We start from the raw sequence: 16,713 nt of genomic DNA on the forward strand, positions 1-16,713 counted from the left end.
TCATTCAAAAACATTACATTAAAGTGTTTATTCGCGTGTAAAAATCACGCTTTCTACTAGATATTTTATGGCGGCAAGTCGATAACATTTACATGCAAAGCAGAATTTATGCGGGTAAGTATTTCGATTGCATCATCCTTTTAAAATAATATTGGAAATGAGTCAATGGGGATTAGGAAAGTTGAAATAAATGTTCAGGTATGTTGTGGGTTATCGAATTATTTCTTCTGCCTGGAACTATCCGAGGTATGCAGAATGATGTTTTAAATTGCAATTAAATCGGAATAGCTTCTTCGCAAATACAAGTTTTGAAAAAGATACCAGCTGTAATGATCCATATCTCAATTGGCTTTAAACGAATGCTCTAAGCAGCCTTTTCTACAACGCAAGACAAATTCTTTTCCTAATAAATTATGGTTTTTAACTGTGAACAAAATCTATTCAAATTTAAAAGCAGTAAAATGCATGTTGTTATTTCACCTTCATGTTCTTTACCATCCGTGTTCTTTTCGTTCGTTTCAAATTAGTTTGAAAAATTGAATTTCAAACCTCCTCAAACCTTCTGTTTCCATGCGCAAAAGCGTATAATCGTACAATAGCACGGCAATATAAACGCTGGCTGCCTTCGGGAATAGACTGTCAACAGCCCAAAACGTTCCATTCCATAGTTTTGCGTTTGCATTCGCACAATTTGTTCGAGTTCATGTGTCCTCCGTGCCAGAAACATCACAGGTAGAGAAAGTGGGTTGGACTAGAAAAGTATCCCGGAAAAATAGTGTAAAGATATTTTCCTTCATCGTTCGAGGAAAAGAAAACTCGCCAGTGAAGTGTTCGTGTTGTGATTTAATCTATTTCCAAGTGCGTAGCTGTACGACTTTGAGCAAACCTCATTCCTTTACCATCACGGCCGTCTCCGCGGAGCCATTACTGTCTGAGACGTAATCGCAGTCGAGACGAAAAAAGTTTCGCTCAAGAAAATCGAATGAATTGTGGAAAACATGGCGTGTGCTAGTACGTCGTCAGCGGCCAGTATGGAAGTGGTCAGTACGGCACCAACCAACGTTGCTGCGGCCGCCCGACCCTCACGCTTCACGATGGAAGGTGTGGGGTCACGGGTCATCCGCGGACCCGACTGGAAGTGGGGCAAGCAGGTGAGTCACTACGATTCAGACGGTTGGGGCAATCCTCCCCCCCCCCTACTCCGTGCAACTCCGTCCAGCGTTCCGACATCCAGTACATTCCGATGCCCGTCCCGGACGTTTCGGGAAGAGTAATTTTTGCAAGGGGCGAAAGCGTAGAGCGTTTCAGTTTTCATGTGCTGGAATCCAGTCCGCACGGGTTGATTTGGGTCAGAGAGAACAGGCGCTGAAAGAAGATACACATGGCTAACATGTGTGATTTAAAGGGAACAAAAAGGTGTCGGATACGGTACGGAACATGCAGATCAGGTACTCAGGTATTACAACTGGATCCGATTTATTATTTTTCCGCTTAGCCTAAGGCACATAAAGCCTTAAGGGATGCATGGTGTACTCCAAAGTGCGCTTAGAATGCGAAGGGAAAAGGGCAACGTTAATGCTTCCCATCCCGTAAGGCCGACGGAGGAACATGAATGAGGCGAGTAAAGCAAAATAGCAGACAAGAATGATCGAGTAAAGAAGACCACCGGAAAACGGGCTCTTTTCCCACACTCACTTGCTGGGTTCAGTTCGTTGCCCGAGAAATACACATCCTTGTTGTGGACCGACAGCGGATGGAATGAAACTATCTGCAAGATCTTCGTTTAGGATGAATATAAACATTAAATTATTCTGCTGTAATTACTGGATCGATCAATTCTCTAAAAGAATTCGGCATTGTACCGATTTAAATACAACAGTTAAAATATATAACACAATTGATATTTCCCTTTAGTTGATTACGCTTTTATCGTAGACACCATTGATGTATAAGTAACTATAATTATCCCAAAATCAAGGCCAACTTTCAGAGAAGTTGCACACTTGCAATAGTTCTAAAGGCGCTAAGCAGTAAATAGTATAGATGCAACATGGTAGCCGGCGCCGCGATTGAAAATTAATCAATTGATGGAGCATTTAAAAATCAAAACAACATCAAAACCACGCCGCAACTTTAGCTCGGTGAAGGTTAATTTGCATGCTTCAGCGAGGAGCACACGCCTACGTCGGGACTACGCCTTTATCGATCACACCATCACGTTCGCAACGTGATGAGAAGTTTGCCGGTTTGGTCATGATCATCGGTGATAAGGTAATACCGTAGGGAAACATTTCCGCCCTCGGATGATGGCGTCGTGCTTGGCGAAGCGACGGTGGTTTTTGTTTTGTTTCCGGTGTTGTCAGCAAAATATAATATGATGAGGGAGCGAAGGGGGTGGCTCGTCGGGTGAACTCGTTTATTTACCCTTTCACTTCACCACACATTACAGGACGGCGGAGAAGGACACGTCGGAACGGTTCGTAACTTCGAGTCGCAGGAGGAGGTGGTGGTCGTGTGGGACAACGGAACGGCGGCCAACTATCGGTGCGCCGGCGCATACGATTTGCGAATCCTGGACAGTGCCCCGACCGGCATCAAACACGAGGGAACGATGTGCGACACCTGCCGGCAGCAACCCATCTTCGGCATCCGGTGGAAGTGTGCCGAGTGTAACAACTACGATCTGTGCTCGATCTGCTACCACAGCGACAAACACCATCTGCGCCATCGGTTCCACCGGATTACGACCCCCGGCGGGGAGAAGACGCTGCTGGAACCGAGGAGGAAAACGAAAAAGATTGCCGTGCGGGGAATTTTCCCCGGCTCGCGTGTTGTTCGAGGCGTTGACTGGCAATGGGAAGATCAGGACGGTGGCAACGGGCGGCGCGGGAAGGTGAATGAAATCCAGGACTGGTCCTCGGCATCACCCCGTTCCGCCGCGTACGTTGTGTGGGACAACGGGGCGAAGAATCTATACCGCGTCGGGTTCGAGGGAATGGCCGACCTGAAGGTGGTGAACGATGCCAAGGGTATGACGGTGTACCGCGATCATTTACCACTGCTCGGCGAGTACGGACCGGGTCGGGGTCCGCACAATTTCCAGATCGGCGACCAGGTGACGGTGGATCTGGACATCGAAATCGTGCAATCGCTGCAGCACGGTCACGGCGGCTGGACCGACGGGATGTACGAGTGTCTCAGCACCACTGGCACGGTCGTTGGTATCGATGAAGATCACGACATTGTTGTGGCGTACCCGAGCTCCCACCGGTGGACGTTCAATCCGACGGTGCTGACGATCGTTTCCTCGCCCGTTTCCATGCTGACCGACAACGAGCCGAAACAGTTTGCAGTGGGTGATTTTGTGAAGATTTGCAGCGATCTGGAGCGCATCAAGATTCTTCAGCGAGGACATGGCGAGTGGGCCGAAGCGATGGTTCCGGTAAGTTCAGGGAAGGGAATAGATTATTGGACAAGAGATGTTTATCATTGATTTACCGTGCCAATACCTTGTTTTAAGGGTAATAGTGCATACTTTGTTTGACCTGCCAACTTGATTTTTAACTCCTCCGTATTTAAAATTGTATTGAAAAGTGCGCACTATAATCTTTAAAATGGTATTCTACTCCAAGAAAACCATCAGCTACTTACGTTCTTTTTGGTTTAAACAAATTTCAGACCCTGGGAAAGGTTGGCCGCGTCCAGCAAGTGTATCATGATAATGACCTGAAAGTAGAGGTTTGTAACACATCTTGGACGTACAATCCACTTGCCGTAACCAAAGTGGTAAGTTTAGAGAAACATCACGATTCAAGAGTTTAGGAGTAATTTACTAAACAAAATTCTTTAATTTTTATTGACAGGCTTCATCCTCAGATGCTGCCACCGCCGTTACGACGAACGGTGAACGGCTTTCGGCGATATTAAAGAAATTGTTCGAACCGCACGCATCCGGCGATACGACCGAAGAGCTAGTGAAGGCCGCCGCAAACGGTGACGTTTCGAAGGTCGAGGAGTTCCTCGCCGGAACGACGGTTATTCAGAATGGTGGACCGTCCTCATCCGCCAGCTCATCCGAATCGCAGTCCGTGGTGAAGGTGGACGTGAATGGCGTCTTTGCCGGTCATACGGCGCTACAAGCGGCCAGCCAGAATGGACACCTGGAGGTGATTCAAGTGCTGCTGCGCTACCAGGCCGACGTTGAGATCGAGGATAAGGATGGCGATCGTGCCGTGCACCATGCCGCGTTCGGGGATGAACCGGCCGTGATGGGCCTGTTGGCCAAAGCAGGGGCCGACCTGAACGCGCGCAACAAACGCCGCCAAACTGCACTGCACATCGCGGTCAATAAGGGACACTTCAACGTGGTGAAAACGCTACTGGAACTGAGCTGCCACCCGAGCCTGCAGGATTCCGAGGGTGACACACCGCTGCACGATGCCATCTCGAAGGAGCACGACAACATGCTCTCGCTGCTGCTGGACTACGGCGCGGACATACGGCTGACGAACAACAACGGTTTCAACGCGCTCCATCATGCCGCCCTGAAGGGAAATCCGAGCGCGATGAAGATACTTCTCACCAAAACCAACCGCCTGTGGATCGTGGAGGAGAAAAAGGACGATGGCTATACGGCGCTCCATCTCGCCGCATTGAACAACCACGTGGAGATAGCGGAGCTGCTCGTGCGAATGGGGAAAGCCAACATGGACTGTCAGAACGTAAACCTGCAGACGGCACTTCACCTGGCGGTCGAGCGACAACACGTGCAGATCGTCAAGCTGTTGGTGCGCGAGGGCGCGAATCTAAACATTCCAGACAAGGACGGCGATACGCCGCTGCACGAGGCGCTTCGGCATCACACACTCTCACAACTGCGTCAGCTGCAGGATGTGGAAGGATTCGGGAAAATATTGATGGGATTGCGAAATGTAAGTGTGTGATAAAGAATGTGCGATATAATTGTAACGGGGCTTATTTTTTGTTATTAACAGAACACGGACAAGAAAGCATCGGCTTCGATTGCATGCTTCCTGGCAGCGAATGGGGCCGATTTGACCATCAAGAACCGGAAACTGCAGACTCCATTGGATCTTTGTCCCGATCCCAACCTCTGCAAGACTCTGATTAAGTGTTACAACGAGCGTAAGACGGAAGATATGGACATGACGGCTGCAAGTGGCGGTGCCCTTGTCCAACCGAATGTACTGAGACCGACGGGTGCGGGTCCATCGACATCCGGCGAGCCGTCAACGTCGAGCTCATCGTCCACGGCCAACGCATGTCTCGCGGGCTCTTCCAGCGGAGCTAGTTCTAGTGGACTATCGCATGCGCAAATCGATCCAAACCTGCTGTTGGATCTAAGTAAAATGTCCATTCAGCCGAACGTAGCCGGTGGAGCTAATACGAACGTGTGTGTGCACAATAGTAACGCTAGTAGTGGGGCTGCCACCGCAATCGCAGCCGTCACTGCAAATGGCGCAGCCGGTGGTAGTGGTCCGCTCGATGAATGCCTGCTCTGCTCGGACCAGAAACGGGACACCGTCTTCAAGCCATGCGGGCACGTGGTTTGCTGCGAGAACTGTGGGCCTCGTATCAAGAAGTGTCTCATCTGTCGCGAGTCCGTGCTGGCGCGGGAGAAGATCGACGAGTGTTTGGTTTGCTCCGATCGGAAGGCGTCGGTATTCTTCAAACCATGCGGGCACATGGTGGCCTGTGAGCATTGCGCTCCGATCATGAAGAAGTGCGTCCAGTGTCGCACACAACTCGAGCAGATGGTGCCACTGTCGGTGTGCAGCGGAGGTCAGGGAAGCGTCATCAACATTCAGCACCATCCGGACGAGCCGGGTAAAAAAGACCACCACCAGCACAATCACAACTCATCTCAGCACCAGCTGTTGCAAGGTACAAACAAGGCAGGCCTTGGCGTTGCTATGAACAACACAATGTCGCCCAACACTAGTTCGATGGTGGCGGGTGTGCTTAGCAACGGTATCCTGAGTGCAGGAGGGGGAGGAGGAGGAGGAGGCGGTTCTGCATCTAGTAGCAACAGCACGACGCTTACTACGACCAACAACACTGGGGCGACTGGATCATCCACCACCGTAGCTCCGAATAATCTCAACCTCGTCGACGACTTCCAAAAGCTCCAGCAACAGCTACAGGACATTAAGGAACAGGTAGGAAAAGATGGTCATAATGGGGAACTAATCAGAGATGCTAATATTTGTACTTTTCTTTTCTTTTCTGGTAACCCTCGCAGACAATGTGCCCGGTATGCTTTGATCGTATTAAAAATATGGTGTTCCTGTGCGGCCATGGCACATGCCAGATGTGCGGTGACCAAATAGACGGTTGTCCAATCTGTCGCAAGACGGTGGAGAAGCGTATTCTTCTGTTTTAGACGCACAACGGACGATCGGAAAAAGGAAACGGAATCGGACCGATATGCCGATATGCATATCGGCAACATCTGCACTGCAGTAGCATCTTGGCTAATTTGTTTGACGCTCATTGCAAATTTTATTTTCAAATGGCCTTTTATCTAAACTGATCTCTTGAATTCAATGCCCCTGAACAAGTTATCTAAGAAAAGAATACAAGAAAACAGACATAAGTGATGCTATGTTTAAGTAGTATTGTCCGTATATTTTGTGCGACAGAGCACAATAGACGTAAATTGCACGCATTTAATTATATGTTGAACGTATATTGCATCTGTCACAAATGGATAAAAGAGCGGAGCCACGGTATGATACAGTATTCTTCTGTATGAACGAACTATATCCCATGTCTGAAACTCACGCATTAGCTCTACTTTTTAGTAGTAGGGAATTTAATTTACAGCTTCTTGTTTCGATTTTTTTATCTTATAAATTTTGTTTTATATCTTTCCACATTATGTTAATTAGTTAAAATGAAGCCCACGTAACCGGTGAAAAGGAAAATTAGTTATCCTCAGTATCAAAATTAATATCTGACTTTATTTTGTGTAAATCGCACCTTTTTAATGTTGCGTGTGAAAAACACAAACAAAGCGCAGGAATCGTAAAATCTCCAACATTTTCCTGAGGTTCCACAGTTGAAATCGCACGCTTTTAATTGTCAAATATTTTTAAGCTTCTCACACAACTGGTTGGAAAGACCTATCACGGATGAATCATAATTAAAAAGTGTTTGTTTTAAGAATAAATATATGACATCAAAAAAACCCTTGTTTAGTCATCTTCATGAGAAACAAACAAGTAAAGCGTTTCCTCGGCTCATAACTACGCGATTGATTATAGATTTATTTCTCAATCTCCTTGGGTTTGGCCTCCTCCTGCACGATAATGTCCTTCAGGATGTCCTTCTTCTGTTCAAAGTAGTCTCTAAACCAGAAGATGTGGTCACGTTTCTCCTGAGCCGTAATGTAATGGTTTTTCGAGAGACCCACACAGACGAGCTCCATAAAATGTCGGATGGGACCCTTACGGGGGCACCACGATTCCAGATGTTCCTCGAGGAACACGTGTTCCGTGAAGGGCACCTGTGCTTCCTGCTCGCGGCCCTGCTCGTTGTTGATGGGAAACTTCCACAGCTTACCCTGCTCCGTCCAGATGGCCATCTTTTGGAAATAATTTGCCGGTGGATGTGTGACCGCAAGCCGGAGTTCCCGATCGTTCAGCTTCTGCCAGGTGGATAGCTTGTCCGGGGTATCCTTCAATGATGCAAGATCGGTAAAAATACCAAGCGGCTCTTCGTTGAACAGTTTCACGCTTCCGGGACCGCCGGGACTTTGGGCCAAAAGCTTAGAGCTGGCTCGTCGTCTCTCGAAGCGTTCTCTCGGGGCTCCGAACGTGCGCTGCTGGTCTTGATCGTCGCCGTCACGTCTCTGTTTGCCTCCTCGCTTGGAATCGATGGACTTCTTCACCAAGGAACTGCGTGTCTGATCTCTGGCCTCCTTGCCTTGCGTGTTCCTATCTACGGTCATACCCGTGATGATGTCGGTGAGATTGCCTTCACCGGTCGTAGGGGAAGTCGTACCAAGCAGCTTCGATAGCAGCTCGGATTCCGTTTTCTTTTCATCTCCTCCCAAAGCACTGGCAACCTTACGCGTGGCCTGCGCTAGATCCTTCGGTCGCTCGTCTTCATCCGAGTCGGAGTCGGAATCGGCATCTTTCTTTTTCTCGTTCGCTTTCTTTCCTCTCGGCCGCGGTAGGTCCACCTTTTTGACGAGCTTCACATCACTTTCCGTGCTCATCATTGCGAGCAGCTCGTTCAGTCGGTTCAGTGCTTTAGCTGACTTTTTGGAGTCTTCTTCCGATTCACGCTGGTTGATGGTCGGTTGGGGTTTTTCTTTTCCATCTCCGGGTGTGTTGGAATCGCTCGAAAACCCATTGCTGGATAATAGGCCTCGGAGACTCTTTATCTTATGTAACCTACAATGAAAACACCGGCAACCGGGACAATATGATCAATAGGATTGTGGGAAGGATTGAAAACTATAGTTACCTTAACAGAGAAACGCGAGCTATGTTAAACATTTCGATACTTTGACTATTTAATCCCGAAAATCGGAAATTTCTTTGCAAACATAAAATTTTAACACCACCGATCTATCCACGATGTGATTGTTTACGTTATTTCGGTATCGAATGACGTTTCTCTTTGGGAAACATCTGTCAAACGTTTCACGACAGTTTGTAAACATCAGGCGCGGTTTTTGCGAACATTCCTCACGTGTTTGGTTTGAATAACCGTTAGTTTTAGTAATTTTCAATTTTATTTTAACATCGACTACAATAACATGACACGTGAATAGTTTGAACTACTAACGAATAGTAACATTAATTTAACATCTTAAGGAATAGTTTGAGTAAACTACCGTATACGAGAACAATGTTGGCAAGAATAGTTGAATAGTTGCAACAAATTATCTCAATTGTAGCAACGCATGTCGTGAGTGCTATCGACGCACGAATCACTCCTAATTCAACATTCTCAGCACATGATAGTAAGAGTAAACTCTTTTGGCAAGACATCAGACAACAAATGGATTCTTCGCCAGTTCGGATCTGATGTTTTCGGTCTTTCCGTTAAGCGAATTTATTTATACCATTGCCGTGCAGTTGTTGCTTGTTCCGTGGAGGAGGGTCGCGCAGTCAGTCATCTGAGTTCCACCGGTTCAGTCGTTTCCTCTCATTGATCGTAAAAGCAGTGCAAGATGATGGACTTTTTCATTGCCAAGAATCACAACACTTCCGAAAGTCCAGTCAAAGTAGAACTTCTTACTTTGAATACTAAGAAGGAGAGCCAAAATGGATTTGATTCGATGAAGGCCTTGGCTGAGCCCACGCCAGCCGCGCCCTCTCCAGAGCCAGTGTTCAGTGGTTTCAATTATTTGCCGATGGAAGTAAGTAGAAGCTAGAACTTCCACCACAAGTGATGTGATGAAATGTGTGTCCTTTTTCGCTAGCTACTGCTGAAAATAATGAAACAAATCTCGGTCGACGATCGTCTAGCGTGCGGACAGACATGCCATCGGTGGATGGAGGCGGCACACTACTACCTTCCGTTCAATCAACGCATCGTGTACAAGTTCACCAACGTCAACTTCACCGACTACGAGCCACCGATCAAGAATTTCCTCGATGCGTTCAGAATCTTCCCGCGTATCGCCATCAAATCGTGCACCTTCTACGGGAACAGTCAGTTCTGGTCGCTTTTTGGAGAGTACGTGATTGAGCTTTCGCTGAAGAACTGCCTGATCAAGGACACCGAGCTCCTGTACATCTTGGAGAACGTGCCAAATCTGCGCCAACTGAAAATAGAGCAGTGTGACGATCTGTTTCGCTCGTGGTATTTCGAGAAACGGATGAGCTGCTGCCAGTCTCACTTTGTTCTGCCCTGCTTGGTGGACGTGTCGCTCGCGAACAATGACTTCTTGGACGAGCTGCACTTCAACAAGCTGATGACCCTAGCGCCAAATATTGCGCACTTGGACATTTCACACTGCTTCAAGATGATCGCTTCCCACCGGCGAGTGGCCATGGTTGAGCACATTATGCGGTTCATCAACATGCACCAGTTCCAGCTGCTAACGCTCAAGTTCAGCGGAACCCTCGCGATAGACGACATTTGCCTTAGTACGCTCGCGATGATCGATGGGTTGAGCTTGGACACGTTCAGTATGACGTTTTGTGATAAGATTCCTGCGGCGATCATAGATCTGTTGCGTCGCCAACCGGATCTCAACATAACGCAGGATCTTGAGTGGAAGGTGGGCCGTCACCCAATTAAGGCACCCGGGTTCATCAGTTTTCTGGTCCGGCAGACAAACCTTGTGCATCTTGATTTGACCTCTTCCCTGGGCGTTACCGATGAGGTGATGGAACTGATCACGACCTGTCTGCCCAAACTGCAAACACTCAAACTACGCCGCTGCATTCTGATCACCGATGAGGGCATTATGAACATTGTAAATCTTCAGCATTTGGAGGTACTCGACCTGTCCAACTGTTACCGCATCTCCGATCAAGCCATGTACCGTGGGGTCATTGGGAGGAAAATGAAAAATTTCACCGAGCTGTACCTTTGCGAGCTCCCAACGTTGAGTGATTATTCGCTGATACAGGTGACGCTCAATTATGAAATGATACAAATCTTGGACCTAAGCAATAGCCCGAACGCGGCCACTGATGCTACGATGCAGTACATCAACTACTACCTGGTGTCACTGAAGCAGCTCCATCTTTACTGCTGCACCAAACTCACCGATTCGGGTCTCACTGGGATTGATCTTCCCGTGAAGCCAATGATCACGTGGGATCAGGAGGAAACGTTTCCACTGGATCGTTTATTTAAACTGCGAGTGCTGAATCTGACCGGATGCTATCGAATTTCGGATTTGTCTCTGCAGAATGCCTTCAAGTTGGCGGAGCTGAAAGAGTTACATCTAGCTCGCTGCTATCAGGTAATAATCGGAGATCGTTGATCCTCGGGTTCTTAGTTAACCTCTTCTTCGTCCTCACCTATCCACTAGATATCGGAAGAGGGCATTCGAGTGCTCTCCGAAAGCGCGAAAGCGCTGGAATTCATCGACCTTAGCGAGTGTCCCAACATCAACGATAGCTGCATCGAAATGCTCACGTCCAACCTGAAGCGGCTGCGGACACTGAAGGTTAACAAGTGTCCAAAGCTGACGAACGCCTGCCTGGAGATCATCGGCCGGAACTGCAGCTATCTAAAGGTAAGCTTCGTCCCATCCACCTAGCTTCCCTCCTTCTTCCTGTGCTCCATCCTGTGCCGTCCCGATGCCTTTCCGTCAACTGTGTCCAGATTCCTCACACGCTTGAAGTTTCCCTACAGTTCCTGCACGTTAGTGCCTGCCCGCGGTTGAAGAAGCCCAAGGAGCGCCTTGCGCACCTGACGTCTTTGAAGGCGGTCTATGTTGAGTGGTAGCATCTAGCACAGAAAGTGAAAGGAAATTGCAAACTCATATTGTAATTAAATGTTTCGAATTTATAAGAACTATTATAGAGCATCAAAAACTATTCGAAAAAGTGACGACGGTCAAATGATGAATGTTCTTCGTTAAATAAAGTAAAAGTTATTTTAAGCAAGTCCCATGTATGTTGCAATAATGTGTTCAATGGCAGACGGCAGACTCGATTTTATTACGAAGAGATCGATGACACAATCGAAGCACCACGAGACTACACGTATTTTGTTTGTAAACAAATTACTTCCGTTGATCACCGTTAAACACTATTCCTCCGAGGATCAACGATCTACCAATTGTAAGATCGTGGGCGCTTCGTCTTCGAGGGAAGCAGCGTCAATGGGTGAGTGTGAAAGAAAGTGTCAATGTCAATGTCGTAGCCCTTGAATACACGGTCGTTAACGCAATCGGTGATACTCAGCTGGGGTGTGTGATATCCTGGCGTGATCGTGTGTCTATTTTTAGAACAATCGATCGACGACTAATCGTCGTCGGTGGTAAGGCGGAACCGGGTTCTCGGTATCGGTAGTGACTAGAGTGACTTTCACCGATCTGTTTGTGCCTGCACCGTTGTATCGCGCCATTTAGACAGCTGATTTTGTCACGATGGAGATGTCCATTGAGAGTTGGTTCAACCTGCACTACTACGGCTTCGGACATGACGGCGAACCGTTGAGTGATGGGGAAGAGGACGAAGAGGATTTAGAGAGTACACCGGAAGAACCGATTGAGGAGATCGATGATCGGGAGTTTCCTTTTCATGATGATGTTTTCTACATAAACCTAAAAGGCCCTCGAGTTCGCACCGGATTCGATAATCTTCCAATGGAGGTAATGCTTTAATTGTGTGACCATTCGAGTGCGTTTCCACATCTACATTTTTTTACATGCTCCTCTTTGTAGATCTTGATCAATATATTCCGCTTCCTTAACGCGGTGGATCGGGATTCGGCTGCACTCACCTGCAAGCGGTGGTTCGACGCGATGGGTTACCGGGACTTTCTCGGCGAGGTGTGCTTCCACTTCGAGGAGGTGACCATCTGCGATGCGACACCCCCGATCGAGCTGTTTCTGCGCAGCTTTCGGCACTTTTCCAACATCAAACTGACGCGCGTCACGTTCAACGGGTACTGTGAGTTCTGGGACGTGTTCGGGGACTACATTCACGAGATCACATTCTCGAACTGCCCGAATGTGACGAAGTCGAAGCTCACGATGATCCTGAAGCGGCTGCCGTTTCTTGAGTGTCTGGTGTTGGAGGAGTGCGATGAGTTGTTTAAGAGCTGGACGCCGGTCGACAAGAAGCGCATCGAGCCGACCTGTAAGAACCTTCGCAAGCTGGCCCTGCGCAAAAACAATGCCTTCACTGTCGATCACCTCGATTACCTTATCGCGATGGGGCCCAACCTGGCCGCTCTGGAGGTCTCCAAGTGCCTGAAGCAAATCGACGCTCCGACGCGAGTGAAGATTCTTACCACCATCCTGGCGATCATGCAGCGGCGCAAGAAGAAGCTAAAGTCGGTCGATTTTAGCTACACAATGTACGACGATCTGTTCCTGAAGCAGTTTGCCGAGATTGAAGATATGTCGCTCAGTCAGATTAGTTTGTCCTTCTTCGAGCGAGCTCCTATCAAGGACCCGGGAATCATCGATATCCTGCGCTGTCAGACCAACATCGTGCACCTCGATCTGTCTTCGTTTCTCAATCTCACCGACTTTGCGTTGATAGAAATCTCCAACTCGCTGCATCTACTCAGAACGCTCAAACTGAACGGATGCTGGCTGTTAACGGATTTTGGAGTCGAATCGATCTACAAGCTGGATCGCTTACGCGTGCTCGATCTCTCCGATTGCGATAAGATCAGTGATCGGGGTTTCATGAAGGCGATTGTCGATCGAAAGCGGGACTGCATGAACCAGCTGTTTCTCAGCATGCTGCCAGGATTAACGGACGGTGTCATCCTGAAGATATGTCTTACGCTTCTCAACCTCACCGTCATAGATTTCTGTGGTTCGGATTGCATGAACGACACCTCGGTGCAGTTTCTGTTTTGCTACCTCAAATGTCTTCGCATCCTGCGGTTGAATGGATGTGTTAAGGTAAGCGAGATAACTCCTAACGAAATTTTGGGAACGTAATTCTGATTGAACTGTACTCTCTTCTCTACAGATCTCCGATGCTGGGCTGACGGGGGAAAACTTGGCGGTGGCAGCAATTGAAATGTGGGATGCTCAAACAACATTCTCCATCAGCGAACTTCGGAGTCTCCAGGAGCTTCAACTGTCCGGTTGCTTCAAAGTAACGGATATCACGCTCATGCATTCATTTCGATTTCGAGAGCTGCGTGAAGTTAATCTAGCACATTGTGTACAGGTAATGGAATGATCCTCATTTGTTTCTCTCGGCTCCACTAACTCTCCGTCTCACTTGGTCGCTTTCAGATATCTGAGCAAGGAATCGAAGCTATGTCCTTAAACTGCCCCGCTTTGGAACAGGTTGATCTTAGCGATTGCTTTCACGTCAACGATCGGTGTGTCGAGTATCTCTCGAAAAATCTCTTGAGGCTCCGTCTACTAAAACTGGTCCGATTACCGTTACTCACCGGGGCTAGTGTAGACTCGCTAGTCAACAACTGTAGGGCGCTTCGCTATCTCCACATTCGTGGCTGCCACAAGCTACCGAAGGATTCCGCCCAGCGGCTGAAGAAAATTCCCACCCTGCGTAATATACCCAAATGCTAAGTGATTTGTACCGTTGTCTCGTCCCGTTGCAGTCGTTGATGTCCTTATGTGAAGATGTCCAGTTCCGTTTTGCATGTCCGTTGAAGAAGATGATTCCGCTATATATAACTTTTCAATTTGTATTTCTTATTTTTTCACAGGTTTATCGGACGGAACTCTGCAAAAAGCAGCTTAAAAGTACTCGTAAAATGATTTAAACGATCTTTAGAATTTAAAAACTGTTAAAAAATAAATGTGTTTTCCAACAACCTTCCGATAACTGCCTTATTGAATGAATAGTTAAATAGAGAAAAGTGATAAGCCATTGTGTGGTAAGTAGAACGCCCCCTCTTCGGGGAAAACGGGGCAAATTAATGCCAAGACACACACGATGGCGCAGCTGGCAGCACAACCAACATTCGACACGCGTACGGTTATATAATACGAGGATCTCGTGTTCATCGTCTTCATTTATTCATTCACTCGGGTCGTTCACTCCCGAACCGCCGCCGTCCAACATCGGAATGAAAGCGAGATCGGAAAAAGGATTTGAAAATAATATCCTCATCGTCGCGTGCGAACGGATGGTTCAGTCGATCGAAAGTTTTCCATCCGCATGCATCGTGACGCGATGGATTTCGTGTGTCCTGTGAGTGTACATTTGCCAGTGAGAGCGGCTCCCGTCTCTGTACGGCATGCTTCTGCTGTGCGGTCAAAGTCCCTCGATCAGCCACTGCCAAGTGTTGTGGAGGATCGCGGAACTGAAACGATAGCAGCGTCCTCCTCTTCATCCTCAACCACTTCCTCATCGGGCTCTGCTACTTTGAGTCAGAAAACTGAACCAAAACCCCAAGCTAAAGAAATGCGCAAACGGAACAGCATCTTCACCATGTTCCCGAGCGTGCAGTGGAAACCGACGGTGGAAGATAGCATTCAGGTGCCAGTGAAGTATTGTGACTGGATGGCTCCGTTCAACTGCGATGGGAAATTCGTCGCACGGTACGATCGTCTTCCGATGGAGCTGATACTGAAGATTTTCAAGCAAATCAACCCAAGCGATCTGCTGGCGGCGAGTGCAACCTGCCGGCGATGGCTGGAAGCGGCCCACTACTATGAACCGTTCCAGCGCCGTATGTACTTCAACTTCGATAGGATCGAGTTCACTGACGAGGACAGCCCGATCAAGTACTTCTCGAAACCGATGAGAACCTACCCCTATCTGACGTTCACGTTTGTGGAGTTTACCAAGCATAGTGACTTTTGGGTCAACAGTGGCGTGTACATTCGCGAGCTGACGCTCCGATGTTGTTTGATCCGGAAGAAGAAGTTTATCTCGATCATGAAGAACCTACCGAATCTCGTGCGGCTCGAGCTGATGCAGTGCGATGAGTTGTTCAAGCACTGGAACTTGGACTACAGCACCGACGAGCCGATGTTTCCCTTCATGCTGAACCACCTGAAGCATCTCTCGCTGGCCGCGTGTGACTACTACAATGAGTATCACTTCGAGCGCTTCATCGAAGCCGCACCGAACCTCGAGTCGATCGATGTGTCCAACTGCTTCATCAATCTGTATCTCTCCCGGCGTATGACGATGATTTCGCGCGTCCTCCGGCTGGTGAGCAAGAACCGGCACATCATGAAGGCACTCAACATCAGTGACATTCCCTGCTTCGACGACGTCGCCTGGCATCTGCTGGCGGAGATCAGTGGACTTTTCCTGACGCACTTCACCGTCACCTATAGCGATCGAATCCCGATGAAAGACCCGGGCATACTGAAGTTCTTCACCGTGCAAACGAAACTCACCCACCTTGATCTTACCTCGTCGATCGGAGTGAACGACGTATGTCTACAGCTCATCGTAGAGTCTTGTCCATTGCTGCAGGTTCTTAAGCTGCGTCGCTGCTGGTTACTGTCGGATGAAGGCGTCCAGGACTTGCACACGCTGAAGCACCTACGCGTACTGGACGTTTCGAGCTGCGAACGGATCTCTGACTACGGCATGCGTGTGGGTATCATTGGGAAGCGTCCGCGGCGGATGGATGAGATGTACTTCTCGCTGCTGTGCAACCTCAGTGACTACACCATGTACTATCTGGTGCTGATGTTTAAGAACCTCCAGGTGCTCGATCTGGACAGCAACGCGACCATCACCGACACATCGTTGCAGTATCTCTGCTGTTACTCGCAGGATTTGCGCAACCTGAACCTACAATCCTGCGCCAAGGTACGTACCCTGGATATCGGCTTCCGGTCAGCATTGTTTCTTGTTCGTAACTAACCATTCGTGCATGTTCCCTGGTTGATTGAAATGGAAAGTTTTAACGCATTATCCGTTTCGTAATGGCTGATCGTCGCCAAACCTGAAAATAACCATGCGGGGGATGGCGCCGTACGCCGGGGGGTTTGCAGCATACCGAAACCGAAAACAAATTAAAAATATTCAAACACCTCTAGCGGCTCGAGCGGGACGGCCGATGCGATCGATGCTGGCTTTTGTTGGCTTG

General features: G+C 48.3%; 5 protein-coding genes across 6 annotated transcripts; 4 read left to right on the forward strand and 1 right to left on the reverse strand.

Annotated features, from left to right (window-relative positions):
- Positions 1-699: 699 nt before the first annotated feature.
- Positions 700-6,796, forward strand: LOC131259553 (E3 ubiquitin-protein ligase MIB1). Of its 2 annotated transcripts, XM_058261183.1 has the most exons (7): positions 700-1,151; positions 2,450-3,442; positions 3,679-3,786; positions 3,864-4,931; positions 4,995-5,332; positions 5,438-6,179; positions 6,263-6,796. In XM_058261183.1, exons 1-7 carry the CDS (start codon positions 999-1,001, stop codon positions 6,401-6,403), a joined length of 3,543 nt encoding a protein of 1,180 aa, XP_058117166.1. In that variant the 5' UTR covers positions 700-998; the 3' UTR covers positions 6,404-6,796. The 2 variants fall into 2 exon arrangements, with proteins under 2 accessions (XP_058117166.1, XP_058117089.1); XM_058261106.1 differs by having other exon boundaries at positions 4,995-6,179.
- Positions 6,797-6,804: 8 nt separating this feature from the next.
- Positions 6,805-8,628, reverse strand: LOC131259695 (small ribosomal subunit protein mS31). The gene is made up of 2 exons (XM_058261303.1): positions 8,494-8,628; positions 6,805-8,420 (listed from the first exon to the last, which is right to left on the reverse strand). The coding sequence occupies exons 1-2, from the start codon at positions 8,523-8,525 to the stop codon at positions 7,289-7,291; spliced, it is 1,164 nt and encodes a 387-aa protein (XP_058117286.1). The 5' UTR covers positions 8,526-8,628; the 3' UTR covers positions 6,805-7,288.
- Positions 8,629-9,205: 577 nt separating this feature from the next.
- LOC131259688 (F-box/LRR-repeat protein 20-like) lies at positions 9,206-11,442 on the forward strand. Its single transcript, XM_058261256.1, has 4 exons — positions 9,206-9,394; positions 9,458-10,954; positions 11,024-11,230; positions 11,350-11,442. The coding sequence occupies exons 1-4, from the start codon at positions 9,206-9,208 to the stop codon at positions 11,440-11,442; spliced, it is 1,986 nt and encodes a 661-aa protein (XP_058117239.1).
- Positions 11,443-12,088: 646 nt separating this feature from the next.
- On the forward strand, positions 12,089-14,224 carry LOC131259687 (F-box/LRR-repeat protein 2-like). The gene is made up of 4 exons (XM_058261255.1): positions 12,089-12,313; positions 12,386-13,582; positions 13,653-13,856; positions 13,925-14,224. The coding sequence occupies exons 1-4, from the start codon at positions 12,089-12,091 to the stop codon at positions 14,222-14,224; spliced, it is 1,926 nt and encodes a 641-aa protein (XP_058117238.1).
- Positions 14,225-14,834: 610 nt separating this feature from the next.
- LOC131270014 (F-box/LRR-repeat protein 7-like) lies at positions 14,835-16,487 on the forward strand. Its single transcript, XM_058272390.1, has one exon. It carries the CDS (start codon positions 14,835-14,837, stop codon positions 16,485-16,487), a length of 1,653 nt encoding a protein of 550 aa, XP_058128373.1.
- The last annotated feature ends 226 nt before the right edge of the window (positions 16,488-16,713 follow it).

Source organism: Anopheles coustani, chromosome 3, assembly GCF_943734705.1.
Source record: "Anopheles coustani chromosome 3, idAnoCousDA_361_x.2, whole genome shotgun sequence".
Lineage (NCBI taxonomy): Eukaryota > Metazoa > Arthropoda > Insecta > Diptera > Culicidae > Anopheles > Anopheles coustani.

Excerpts from the sequence above, each read along its gene's own strand:
- LOC131259553 (XM_058261106.1), top strand. The coding sequence starts at position 999 with ATGGCGTGTGCTAGTACGTCGTCAGCGGCCAGTATGGAAGTGGTCAGT. Across the intron at positions 4,932-4,994 it reads TATTGATGGGATTGCGAAAT|AACACGGACAAGAAAGCATC; the intron begins GTAAGTGTGTGA and ends TGTTATTAACAG. Across the intron at positions 6,180-6,262 it reads TACAGGACATTAAGGAACAG|ACAATGTGCCCGGTATGCTT; the intron begins GTAGGAAAAGAT and ends TAACCCTCGCAG.
- LOC131259695 (XM_058261303.1), bottom strand. The coding sequence starts at position 8,525 with ATGTTTAACATAGCTCGCGTTTCTCTGTTAAG. Across the intron at positions 8,421-8,493 it reads GCTCGCGTTTCTCTGTTAAG|GTTACATAAGATAAAGAGTC; the intron begins GTAACTATAGTT and ends TTTTCATTGTAG.
- LOC131259688 (XM_058261256.1), top strand. The coding sequence starts at position 9,206 with ATGATGGACTTTTTCATTGCCAAGAATCACAACACTTCCGAAAGTCCA. Across the intron at positions 9,395-9,457 it reads TCAATTATTTGCCGATGGAA|CTACTGCTGAAAATAATGAA; the intron begins GTAAGTAGAAGC and ends CTTTTTCGCTAG. Across the intron at positions 10,955-11,023 it reads ATCTAGCTCGCTGCTATCAG|ATATCGGAAGAGGGCATTCG; the intron begins GTAATAATCGGA and ends CCTATCCACTAG.
- LOC131259687 (XM_058261255.1), top strand. The coding sequence starts at position 12,089 with ATGGAGATGTCCATTGAGAGTTGGTTCAACCTGCACTACTACGGCTTC. Across the intron at positions 12,314-12,385 it reads TCGATAATCTTCCAATGGAG|ATCTTGATCAATATATTCCG; the intron begins GTAATGCTTTAA and ends TCCTCTTTGTAG. Across the intron at positions 13,857-13,924 it reads ATCTAGCACATTGTGTACAG|ATATCTGAGCAAGGAATCGA; the intron begins GTAATGGAATGA and ends GGTCGCTTTCAG.
- LOC131270014 (XM_058272390.1), top strand. The coding sequence starts at position 14,835 with ATGGATTTCGTGTGTCCTGTGAGTGTACATTTGCCAGTGAGAGCGGCT.